The sequence below is a fragment of the Perna viridis genome, chromosome 15 (assembly GCF_037379345.1).
Source record: "Perna viridis isolate PV_CMFRI_1.1 ecotype Kerala chromosome 15, ASM3737934v1, whole genome shotgun sequence".
NCBI classification, from domain to species: domain Eukaryota; kingdom Metazoa; phylum Mollusca; class Bivalvia; order Mytilida; family Mytilidae; genus Perna; species Perna viridis.
In genome coordinates, this window is record NC_142459.1 from 15284451 (window position 1) to 15298365 (window position 13915).

The window sequence follows — 13915 nt, forward strand, 5'->3', positions numbered from 1 at the left end:
CAAATTTCTGTTTAATCTGTACTCGTATTTAAATTGGTGACCTCTTATCAACAGCATTTAAACCAAAATTTATGAAGATCATAATAAAAAAAAAACATCAAGAAGTGCTAAGAACCAAAAATATGGAAATAGGAAACCAAATCCTGCAACGTTAAGTTCTACCAAATATAATACAAGAAATTGCATCTCAGTGATATAAAGCTTCCTGATATGAAGATTAATATGAGTAATGACAAGCCTCGATTTATGATAATGTGGATGTTTAGTATTGGAATCATGTTCATATTTTGGACTTCTTGTCAAATGCATTTAATATATTCACAAATCTAACCTAACAAGCCTTACAGCTCTTAATCTGGCCTGTCACTTTGTTAATCGTGTATACAATAATTAAGACTTAAACTGCATAACTTTTAAAAAAGAAAACAACGTAAGACTCATTATTCATGGTAAGTATAATTGTTGTTTTTTTATTTGTCTAATAAGAAAAACAAAAACAAAAAACAAAATAACAATACTTCAAACCATAGATGTGTATACAAAGGAATTAGGGGTTAGAATGACATTGTGAACTGATCGTCCAAGGAATGGTTGTTTTGTCTAAAACATTGATAATGCCTCGGGCTAAAGCTAGTAGTAACGGCCTCTTTAGTTTTGAGTACCATATGACCATGCTTTAGCTCATTCTTCCATGATATGAAATCCAAACAATACGTTACTTCTGAGATTGACCAGAATTGATTAACCGATCATGTGTCTTCTGAGTTTCGTTAGGCATACAAATTGCGTGTCCCAGGTAACACCAGTAATATTTTGTCAACGTAAAACATGTTTTAAAACGGCATCTTCAAAGCGATAAAATTGATGTTGTACGTCTGCGTCAAAAGCACCATAAATCGCTTCTTCAGTACGTACGTTAATTTCCCACAAAAAGGATTTTGAGCAATCCAAGTTTTAGATTCCCTACATATAAAGGACATTGCTAACGCTTTGTCCCAATTTTTGGTTTAAAGAATTAACAGAGATTTGTCACTGTGCTGTCTATTTGTACGTTCTTGAATACACCATTACAGTAACTGAGACATTCTGTTAATCATTGCTAGTTAAATACAAGGTTTATACATGTATTTATAATGATTATTTCCCATTATTGTCTGCCTGGGTCCATGATTATATAACAAATAACAATGCTCAGCAAGAAGATGTATGTTTGGAATTGCATTGTCGTAGAAAACAGTTACGGTGTAACAAATTGAACACATTTGAATGGTTTCTTTCTTCATACTGTGAAAAAAAGAGAAATCAAGTTCAGATACAAAAACAGTGCCCTTAAAATCTAAAATATCAAAAAAACAAACTTATCGACAATATTAGCTTAATTTATTGACTGATGGAAATCACAAATTTGGGAGTGATGTGGACATGCTTCCTTCTGTAATTACTCAGAATGATTGTGATGCAATGAATGAAACGATACAATGCAATATCGATATCATTGTCAATTTAAGACATATTTGAATAAAAAATATAAAATTATGAGAGTTTTAAATCATATATATATATATATATATATATATATATATAGCGTTATACTCCTTGAACCATATTCAATAGTTTATTGACAAAATTTCAGTCATTGGTTTGTATTTTATCATATTTTATAAATATATATTTCCTGTAGTGATGGATATGAAACCAATCGTTAATAAATCTACAATACAATGAAATTCGGTCTAATTATTATACATGTAAATGTTTCTGTGTTTCGGTAATATTGGAAGCTTTCAGCGATTTGGGGATTGTAATGAGCCAAATAATGTTCATAACTCGTTCTAATTTTTGACTTGTTATAAGAATGTTTATTCAAAACGAATAAATCTATTGAATGGTGACTTTCTCTTCTCCGCATTTCAAACAAATAGAGAAGAAAGCTGAAATGGGGAAATTACCCCCTAGACCGAGTAAAAACGATACATTGAGGTGAGTTAAGCATGTAAACATAATCTGTATCCATCTGTCCCATGAAAACTGATTTGTTCAGCTTGTCATAGTTTTCCTTTCCTCCTCCGTCTACCCTGAACTTTTTATGAGCAACTCGGCGGGTGTTTCTAGAAAAGCTTAGATCGCTCTACCGGTACTTTTCGTCCATACTCAGAGTTTTTAAAGAGTTCGAGTTGATCATTTACTTTTGTTAATTTTTATGTATAGTTTAGGTTGTTTTATGTTCTTTGTTGCGCGTGTCTATTGTTCATGTCTGATATTTGTCCCTGGATTACATTCTTTTGATTTCCTCTATAATCTTAGTTTCCTTGATTACTCTTTTGCAATTTTTGTTAATCATATCTACACAGTAGTACATATCGGAAAGTTAGCGGAGGTGTTTTGTTCAACGAACTGTTGATGTTTGCGTAGTAAAATGATTATAGATTCCTATTTGTTTGTATGACGTGTTATCATCCTGGCTGTATTTAGCTCTATATTTATCTCATTTAATAATCATTTTTATCAAATGGTAGAGATAAAATCGATAACGTGAGACTCCAGAATGAGAATTAGGTAACTCTTTTTATAATTAGTTTGAAACTTTGTTGTTCATAATATCAGTCAAATCGAACTTTGCCGAACAGCTGCTGTTATAAAGGAATTTTGGTAAATCAAGATAGCAATTTGGTTTATTTTGATGATATTGATTGTCTTCTATCAAAATATCATTCTGAAGTAACAGTCTTTGTAAAAATCATGCAGATTTGTGTATCATGTGATACACCCCAAAAAGGCTACACATTTGTAATTAAGTTGCTTTATATGTCTATTTCATTACATGTATAATTATTCATCTCCATCTGTCTGCTCTTATGAGTTAACTCCCATTGAAAATCCAATAGCTTTTATTATAGTTTTGACTTAATTTTAAATTTTTAGTACATTCTATATATTTTTATATCTTTTGTATTTGTATGAACTAGTGTTCTTTGCAAATCTACATGTTTTTTTTTTAGTTTATTTAAGCATTTTAAACAAAATATCAAAAATAAAGGTATACAGTCTTTCCAACAATGTATCACATTTTGTATGATTCTTAGCTGGAGTGCTACTTTAATGATTAAGTATAAGTAGTCAGTATTTCGTGCATTTATTGTATTTTAGTGCTAAAGATCGCTACAGTTTGTTCTTAGTTCAACTTAAAAAAATCGCCTTCAAATTAATATTTAGATTAGATTAATAAATCATCGACGAAAATAAAATATAATAGGACTAAAACAGAACATAGTACAAAAAACTGCTTATTAAATAACAACCATGCTCACCATAATATCACTGGTAGCAAGATAAACGTATATGAATTTGCAGAAAACTGCTTTCATCATCCTTACTTGGTTTTAACAGAAGGAAATATCTGAATGATACTATACCGACTTTCATATAACATGATAACAAAGAAAGCATGTACACATATATACGTATACATTACCTTTTTTCCTAACAGAACTACTTACATAATCCTTTTTTTTGTTGTTAACACTTACACAGTTTTTTAGGGATATTACTACACTCGACGCCAGTTCAAGGCCATTTTAAGAGGAGGAAATATCTGGATGATACTATACGGACTTTCTTATAACATGAAAACAGAGGAAGCATGTACATATAAACAAATACATTACTTTTTTTACTACAAGAACTACTTACATAATTCCATGTTTTTGTTTGTTTTTTTTTTTGGTAACACAAAGTTTTTTAGGATTGTTACTATACTTGATGCCAGTTCAAAGCCATTTTAACAGGAGAAAAATAACTGAATGATACCATACAGACTTATATATAACATGATTTAATTTATATTTTGATCAATACGTACAAATAAAGCAAGTACATAAATATAAATACATTACGTTTTTTCCTAACAGAACTACATACATTTTCCCTTTTTTGTGAGTAACTCCTGTGGAGCTATTGAGGGACATTACTGTACTCAACGTCGGTTTAATTCCATTTCAGATTTAATCAAAATTTTGTTTAACTGTTGATTTATCGAGGCAGAGTTGTTTTTCTTTCTATTTGTTACGCCGCATAATATTGTTTAATTCGGACGAAATCGGTATTTAACTGTTTAAGTTCTTGTGGTTAAATCATATATATATATAAAAAAGGCTTTTTTAATTTCTCTAGAGCTGTGGACCCATAATCAAACCTTTATAGAAGTTAAAACTTCCCTTTAGTATAACTGAATTAGAAAGTACAGATTGAAACATTTACCATATTGTTGGTTATAAATTTATATGTAGCTTGTGGTATTGAAGACGTCTTATGTAACCTTATCATACTTTCTAAGGCTATTCATTTTCTGTGTGAAAGGTTACACGACACGATAAAAATTTGTCTAACCGGAGAGTGAGCCTTGTGTTAATTTTGATCCATGGACATCCCTGTTGCTTTTCTCATTTTATAAAAAAACAAACAAACATCAGTACTTACGATTGATATGTACAATCAAAATGAGTTTTTATAATTCCTTACGAGATATTCCATTGTAATTCCATCATTTTTGTTGCAAATGCCGATTGTTGACAAAATTCTGATTATTGTAGTTTTTTTAATTTCTGTATTGGCAAAAATAAAATTTCTTACGAATTGAAAGCAATCATCTATTATGTAGGATCGATAACCTTAAGAATAATCTTTGACAAAACATAAGGCGGTAAATCTTTGTTTTCGTCAAACAAACTACCAACAACCGAAAATCGTCTTGGTAAGAAAGTCACGACCGATTAGACAATGTAAATATTGTGATCTGGTTTAAAACATCATCGGATTTAGACAATTTGCATTTTACCAAGAAGCCATTTTGTGATATGGATAAGCAAGTTATTTAACATATTGAATATATCGACAATAAAACTGCAGACTGTTTTTATTTTGAATTTGAATGTTATCTATTTGACGCCGAGTATACATGATAACCTAACACCTAAACCGAATTACGCCACATAGACAAAGATTATTAAAAATATGGTATTTTGTCTGGATATTATGTACACAAGTAGATCAATAGCTTTGACCGTGCCTATGTACAAGGAATGCTGTCTAACCTGAACACATTTTGGACTAATTGGACTAAACACGTCGTTTGAATAGGACAGTGTTTGATGTGAATTTGTTCATAACGAAATGGGACAAGCATGAAAAGAATTCATCAGACGTACGGTTTATTACATTATCTGATTTATTCAAGGCTACTGTAAGAGTGCTATTGACTTTTATCTGATAAGTCTATAAAAATTTTGGTTACAAATTTAACCTACGAGATAACATTACAGTACAATTATTCGGTTACATTTATAATTAGTGGTAATAGACGACTTTTTTAAAGACATTTTATGATATATTTTCAATCATTTCGATTGTACTTGTTTTTATAGGTATTTGTATTTCAGTTAATAAAGTATCTTACAGAAAAAGCGACCTCTCTTTCTAGACTTAAGACATTGCAACGAGACCCAAAAGATTATATTATTTAGATGACGACTACAATCCATTTTAAAATAACACAGTGCTATAGAAACATCGTAGTTATCTTGTGAGACGTAGTTCAACATAACCTTTACTGGTCCTCTTTTTGAAATCCCAAATCCTTTTATTGTCTTGTTTAAAACCCTAAACACGTTCCAGGTAAATGGCAAATATAAAAGTAGGCTATGGGGCAATGTGTTTAGAGCAATGGGGAATGGCACAATGACACAATAAGATATTGACCATTAATTAGACGTTAATGAAAAATATAATATATTTTACTTTTGATGTGAACTATTTTTAAAGTAAAATTAATAACAAATCAACTTTGATACAAACATAATCTGTATTCATAACGTATAATGTCGAATATAGAAAAAGGTAACAAGATATTGGGAAAATGACAATTGTTGGTCTATATGGTTTAGGCAACGTGCTATGGGGAATTAGATAATTAGGAATTGAAATAGTTCGAAGTTGTTTTTTGTATGTTTTTTTTGTGTTTTGTGTTTACTGTCTTTGTTTTTGTTTTGTTTTTGTTTTGTTTTGTTTTGTTTTTTGTTTTTTGTTTTTTGTTTGTTTGTTTGTTTTTTTTTGTTTTTTTTTTTGGGGGGGTTATGTGAAAGGAAAGTGCTTTGAACAAGTTTTTTTTTTCCTAACAATGTATTTGTATATATTGCTTTACAATACACAAATTACAATACTTTTGCTATTATCAAAATTATTGACAATTAATAACTGTTCACTGTTTTGGTCATATCATAGACCTTCCGGTGTATGATTCCGTCTTTTTCACTCAGAAGATTTTTTGATAACCGCTATAACCTTGGTTCCCTTGATTACTCTTTCAAATGTTTAATTAAAGAGTAATCAATGGAACCAAAGTTATAGCGAAAATCAAAAGAATGTAATCCAGGGACAAAGACCAGACATGGAAAACAGACAAACACAACAAAGAACATAAAGTAACAAAAGTCATACAAACAAAGTAACAAAAGCAAATGAGCAACACGGACTCCACTGAAAACTGGGAGCATGGACCAAGTGCACCGGTGAACCCTGCTGTGGCATTCGATAGGAGTAGGAACCATTGCGCTCCGCCACAGGAGGCTAAATTGACCGACCTTAGCCATCCCCTTTTTCCAGTGGCAATCAAAATTTGTCGACCCTATTATCCTTGTGACCCTTCCTTTTTTTCATTTCATGTTCATTGTATCATCCATTTGATGTTCATTGTCTGAATATAGCTGAAATATTGCTGCTCGGACCTTAAACCCCAACAAACAAACAAACAAAAAACTGGGAGCATGTACCAGGTGCACTGGAAGGGTAAGCGTCCTCTGCTTTTCTAGAAACATCCGCCGAACAATTCATACAAAAACTGTAAGACAGTCATCATATGATATTTATGTTTTCAGTAACATTCACATATAAAAAGTACATGCATTTTTTTGTGGGATTTTAGAAAACATGATAGCATGTTTAAAAGCACAAAAACATACTTTTGCCTAACTGGTCTGAAACATATGTTTTTGTGAGTTTTAAAACATATATTAAAACATATGTCGCAATTTTTTCTTGTACATTAACATAATTATGTAAAATACTTAATTTCAAATGTGACACGATTTCTCTGCCGATAGAAAATTTTACATTTTCAATGTAAGTACTGTAAGAATCAGCAAAAGGCAAAATTGGAAAAATCAGAAACAAGCATCAGGCATGTTAAAATCCCACCGTTCCGACAATATTGTCAAAATCCCACTGAACTGACAATCTTTTCAAAATCCCCCCGATCTGACAAAAAATCAGAAACATGCATGTCAAAATCCCTCCGATCTGACAAAAAATCAGAAACATGCATGTCAAAATACCACAGATTTGACAAAACAATTTTACTCAAGGATTCTTTCTATACTTGAAAAAGAACATTATTTGATCTCTGCATCACTGGATTTGAATAATTGATCAAGCATTTCGTTCGTCAAAACATTTTTATATCATTCGATTGTGATGATACAATCGTATGTTGTATTCACAAATGTACTGTTAATGATTTTTTCATTCCAAATTGTCAACGTCCTTACATATGGGGTATCCCTGGCGTGTTACATGCTGGGGTTGTCAGGCTATAATACGGAAAACCTGACCGCTGCCATAGTGGTGCACCGTGTTTGGAAAGATGCCACGTTCCTCGCACGTTAAAGAACCCTGCTGTGGTATTCGATAGGAGTAGGAACCTTTGCGCTCCGCCACAGGAGGCTAAATTGCCCGACCTTACCCATCCCTCCCTTTTTCTAGTGGCAATCAAAATTTGTCGACTCTACTATCCTTGTGTCCCATCCCGTTTTTCATTTCATCATCATTTTATGTTCATTTTATCATCCGTTTCATGTTCATCGTCTGCATATAGCTGAAATATTGCTGCTCTGACGTTAAACCCCAAACAATCAATCAATCAATCAATCAATCTTACATATGTGGCATCATCCTTTCAGCACCTTCGTATGGAGTGTTCCTATCATAGTTTTCCTTTCCTCTTTTTTCTGCCATGGACTTGACTTTATATTTGTCCTACTTAAACTATTGGACCACTAACATAATTATGCATCACGCAATTGTCTTTACTGTAACATAATTGGCTATGTTTGTAACACTTAATTTGGATTATCTGCATTCATTGTTATTCAAGGACCTCTTGTGCAATAGTTATACCTCGGAAAGAATAGATTTACTATTCCTCTTATACCCAGTCAATAATTATAAAATATTCGTTACTTAATCCAACCAATTAATGTGAAATTAAGTGTTTCTTAAACAGGCAAAACGCAAAAAAAAAACACATACAAATTAAAAAAAAATACAGAGCAGCACCAGGAATACAACAATGAATAGACTGAAAGGCAACATAAGTTCTAAACTTTGATGATATGTGAGATGGGCTGCTACGTCTTACCTATTTAATAAAAATAAAAATAATACAGAAACTACTTTCGGTTATATTTCCGTACTAAAATGTTAAAGACTGATACAAATATTTTAATCGAATAATACTAGACGTATTGATATATTGATTTGTATTTAAATTCTAGTTTGCTTGCCGTCAATTATTGATCATCGTTTACATTGTATGCATTAATTGTACTACATTATTCATCATACAAAACAATTATTAAACAAAAGAAGCAAACTATTCAAACCCGAACATTTTATATGAATAATACAAAAGTTAAATTGAAAAGGCTTAACATGCAGAAAGTAGGTCTATAACCGAGGAAGACTTTAAATCTCTAACCCACTTCTCCATTATTGAAAAGGCATTACGTCGTCAAAAGCTATTAGTCTTGTCTCAATATATTATGTTTTGATACGGAATGCAAGATTAAAAATCCCTATTGTATGGTATTTTTCCTGGTCCAAAATGCAGTGGAAAAGGGAAGACAATACAATTTCCAGATTTAAGAAATTCGATCACGTCCCTAGTGTAGCTATAACATGCATGTCATGATGAGACGTAAATCTCTCATCTTTAAAATGGACATTGTGTTGTATCATATAGCGCTCCACGCGGAAATAATTAGTTATATCCAGTAACTGTATACGGACTAGCAACATACTGGTATGTAAGACTGGTAAAGGCCATAGCTAACCAAAGTCCAAAAATTTACTAGTACGGTTATAATAGCGTTTAAATCAATTTTCTCTGTGTGACAGATTTTTTAAACATCATATGATGTTTAAATATCATATGATTTCATTACCATTTAAATCCACCATTCTTTGTGTGATTACTGCTTTTTCTGCACAATAAGTACTTTCATTTCATTTCTGGGTTCTATCTTGCATTATCAGTATGTTTTGTTTTTGCTCTACATGTACTCTTCAATATACCTCTTTATCCAATTATTCAAAACAAGCGGAATCTGTATTTTGGTCTTAAAAATACATCTTCCTCTGTAGTTATTTTTCAAGCAAATTTTATTTCATTTCTAGATTTATTTTAAATCATATATTTCAATTCTTTTAAAGTCCTCGTTAACGACCAAATAATTGATTACTGTCCCCATGGCAACATAAATCCCATGGTTCACTGATTCCGTCCTCCTTGCTCAGAATAATGTCACTGCTGAGCCCATCTAAAGTTATTCTGTGTACATTACTTGAGCCGTTTGCTGATACATAAATATTTCCATGACTATCTCCTGCTATCCCAGCAGGTCTTATTAGTTCAGGATGTCTGTAGAAGACTTCTTCCCCGCCCTGAGCTGTCAATTTATATAGGGTATCATCATAAAACATATTACAGTAGAAACTATTTTTGCAACATTGGTAAATGAACCATGGTTTCTTCTCTAGAGAGTGTGAATATTTGATTTTACCACAAACGTCAATAAATAACACTGTTTTAGCCCCATTACTAACTAGAATTTGTCCATCACGACAAGACACGGAATTACATCCATTTTCTCCTGGTTTGATACATTTACCTAATGTAAATGTCTTCAGATCTAGTATTTGGTAGCCTTCTTCGCCCTTTAAAGTTACTATTGCCTTCTTATCATCTATCAATTCTACATCCCATGGATCATGTTGCAGCCTTATTGTTTGTGAGTCAGATCCGTTTATGTTACAGGCGTATAGTAAAGGCCTATCCCGATCTGATAGTATAAGTTTTTGATTGGATAAGAAACATCCACGGAATACTTCTGCACCTGGCTTTAAGATTGATGTTTCAAAGGAATGACAGAGAACTGGTTTGTTTCCTACTCTGTTTTGTTTTGATTTAAGCACTTGATAACTCTTAGAAAGGTCCTCTTTTTCTTTTTGACCTTTCATTCACAATTTTGAATTCTCTAAAGCAAGCTCTCTTGTCCTGCCCACTGAAGCCTTTTCAATTGTCACTACAGAACCACATCCCATGTGTGAATTTGTGTAGCATGTATTGCAAATGTCCGCTTCATGTTGGCAACAGAACTTTGTTATCTTATTTTGCAAATGATGAGGGCAGTATTTTGTTAATTTCATAGAAGGCAATTTAAGGACATTAGGCTGATCGGGGGGTTCTCTGTCGGCCATACTCAGCCAAGTTTAGCTTAATATCCTACAAAAAGATTGAAGGTACTTTAACTGCCGTCCAATCTAAAGTAAAATATATTATCGCTTCCGATATACTAAATTTTTTAATAGCGAGAAAGTCCTTGTAGGTAAATATCAATAAAATGCACAATTATGACATACTGGAAGAGTATTAATTTTCACGGTTCACTAATTTTCGGTATTTAAGCGGTTAATATATAAGCTCGAAAAATAGTTCCCGCTAAATTCAGGCATCGACATTTCCGCTAGTCCGATCGCCCATGGCGACTAAAACTGGCTGGGGACTGCTGAAATTTTGGGTAGAAATAATCCGCGGGACTAGTAAATATTCAGTATTGAAAATGACTTTTAATTGCGTCTCATTGTCATGTGAATCGTATTATTGTAGCCGTCAGACAGAAATGAACTTCTGGAACCTGTTTCTTTCACCTACGGTTAAAAAATAGAATGTTTACATTATTGATTTTTGTGTGACTGTTTTAGGAACGTGATTAGGCGGTTTGGTTGTTAGTTATGATCAGTACGATGTTGACAGCAATGCGGTATAACGTAACTTTTATGAAAAATTTTCGTGCTTTTAAGGGTAATGTTCTCATGATACATCGGATGTCTTTGAATTTGATGTTATAAATTAAGTTTCCAAAAGATTTAACCAAAACTGGTCTTTAAATCGATGATTTTAAACAAAATATGTATTTCGCGTCCGTTGCATTATTTTCGGTCAACATACATTAACAAGACTATAACTAATTGACAGTATTCTCTGTTTGACCCACACACACACAGTTTCACTCTGCTGTGTTGAATTATTTATGTCTTCTTGATTTTTAGAGGACTACTAAAAATTGTATATCTACTAGTCCTTTGACTACTGCCAGAAAAAAAAACAAGTGTCAATCCCTGAAATTGATTTTAAAAACTATAATACGAATATCTTTTTTCAAATTGATACACACCAGTATGAAGTCTTGACAAAATCCGCGAAAACTGAAGCACGCTATTACATAGACTTGACAGAACCCGCGTATCAACCGTAAATAATAATATGCTTATTAATTGCGGAAGTGTGAATGGCTTACAATCCTTAAATATAATTTAATTTGGTCTTACAACATTTGAATTGGTATAACTTTCCATTCTGTGACTTTAATATCGAATGTAAAACAAGGTATTTAGACATAAACGGAAACAAATATTCAATTCAAAAACATGGAAATATGGCATGTACAAAGTGACCTTTGGAATACACATGAAGAAGATTGTATGGGGCATAGGGCATGTTGCAGATGGTGTAGAGTTAAATAGCATGGGGAAAGTGGCTAGGGAAATATGGCAGGTGACCTTTAGAATACGGCATGAAGAAGGTAGTATTGTGAGTAGGACATGTTGCAGATGGTGTAGAGTTAAATACATGTAGCATGGCGAAAGTGGAAAGGGAAATATGTCATGTAGAAAGTGACCATTGCAATACGGCATGAAGAAGATTGTATGGGGATTATGGTATGTTGCAGATGGTGTAGAGTTAAATAACATGGGGAAAGTGGCTAGGGAAATATGTCATGTAGAAGATGAACTTTAGAATACGGTATGAAAAAGGTAGTATGATGGGGAAGTAGGAAATGTAGCAGATGACATAGAGTAAGAAGGCATGTGTAAGGTTACATTGCGAATAACACGTGTGGAAGACAGCTTCTAGAATGAAAAGTCAGTTGTGTTAGTCGGGGGTGTTGTTCTATTGCATGTTTACATTTTTCAGCGTGTGAAATATTTTGATCCTTTCTTTGTCAAGAAAGTAAAATGAGTTTTTGATATAATATCTCTCCGCGAAATATATGTATTTGTATCTAAATCATAACCCCAAGTTAATGGCAATGAAAATATCCGAGTAATTACATTTTTTTTAAAATGTTTTCATGTCATCCAGTAAACCCTTCAAAAATTGAGATTGTTTGTTTTATATTTGATAAACACGTACGTTTAAATAAACATATATACATTGATCAGCTTGTCTCTAGTATTGTGTAAAATAAGATTTACCAGTAACGCTACCGAGCTGTCAAAGGATCTTACTATACGATAGCTATTTTTTAAAACAAATCAAACCTTTCAGACCTCTCTGAACCGGACACTAGATTTCGGTATCCTTGGCCTAAATACAGGTGATATCGTCTGAACCGGACACTAGAATTTGGTATCCTTGGCCTAAATACAGGTGATATCGTCTGAACCGGACACTAAAATTTGGTATCCTTGGCCTAAACACAGTGTATTTCGTCTGAACCGGACACTAGATTTCGGTAACACCGAATGGCAAGTATTCAGTTTAACCAAATACAAAGTGAATAAATCTTAATTTACTTCATAAAATGTCTGGTCAAGGACGCTTACCCTACCTGTACACCTGGTCCATGCTTCCAGTTTATAATCGAGTCGGAGTTGCTCACTTACTTTTGTTACTTTGTATGTATTATTTTAGTTACTTTATGCTCTTTGTTGTGTTTGTTTTCCATGTGTGGTCTTTATTCCTGGATTATATTCTTTGATTTCCGCAACAATCTTGGTTCCCTTGATTACTCTCTCTAATCAAGATTCGGTTTCGGCAAGTAGCATTGTATCAACTTTAACACAACTGACTCGTGTTGTGAAGTTAAATATATAATTCATACTCACTTTATAATGACGAAACTACTTTCAGACAAAAACAAGATTAACAATCTGTGTATATCTACACATGATTCCTCAATTACAATGTTTAAATTGATTCATTGCTTTTATATTCTAAATATAAAAATTGAATTCATTTGCAACAGAGCGTTAAGGTAAAACTATTTGGTTTGTTGTTATATAAACAGTTGATAGGATCAATAGAATTTATTAAAATCATTTCATAATAGTATGTTTTCCGAATTATGTAAATTTCACATGCCAGTACATGTATTCGCATAAATCACGCAAAAAAGTTAAAACATCTGAAATATGCTGGTTAATCTTAAATAATCTGTCGCTGAAGAAAGTCTTCTTTCAATATACACATAAATTGATGGCGCGTATAATGAAAAAACAAATAATGCATTACTTTATGTATGATAAGATTTCAAAATGAAAAAAACAATAACTCAATGCTGTTGTGATTTATAAGTTTTAATATAATTTAATATCATTAGTATAAATGATACACATGGCGGCAAACACTAAAGAAGCGTGAGCAAGCTAGGAATTTTTAAGGTCGATATACCAGTCCATATAATTCCATTTCACCCTACGTTCAATTAACTATTTGCTTTATCATACTTTTCCTGTATAGCCG

General features: G+C 32.4%; 1 protein-coding gene and 1 long non-coding RNA gene across 3 annotated transcripts; one reads left to right on the top strand and one right to left on the bottom strand.

The window, feature by feature from the left end:
• Positions 1–2484: 2484 nt before the first annotated feature.
• Positions 2485–4463, top strand: LOC148597109 (uncharacterized). The gene is made up of 2 exons (XR_015919132.1): positions 2485–2556; positions 3540–4463. It is a non-coding gene; the product is annotated as an uncharacterized LOC148597109 (long non-coding RNA).
• A 4253-nt stretch (positions 4464–8716) lies between these two features.
• On the bottom strand, positions 8717–13365 carry LOC148597110 (uncharacterized). 2 transcript variants are annotated; one of them, XM_088563886.1, is made up of 2 exons: positions 13279–13365; positions 8717–11037 (listed from the first exon to the last, which is right to left on the bottom strand). In XM_088563886.1, the coding sequence occupies exon 2, from the start codon at positions 10345–10347 to the stop codon at positions 9547–9549; it is 801 nt and encodes a 266-aa protein (XP_088420012.1). In that variant the 5' UTR covers positions 10348–11037; positions 13279–13365; the 3' UTR covers positions 8717–9546. The 2 variants fall into 2 exon arrangements, with proteins under 2 accessions (XP_088420012.1, XP_088420013.1); XM_088563887.1 differs by having other exon boundaries at positions 8717–10612; positions 13279–13344.
• Between the last annotated feature and the right edge of the window lie 550 nt (positions 13366–13915).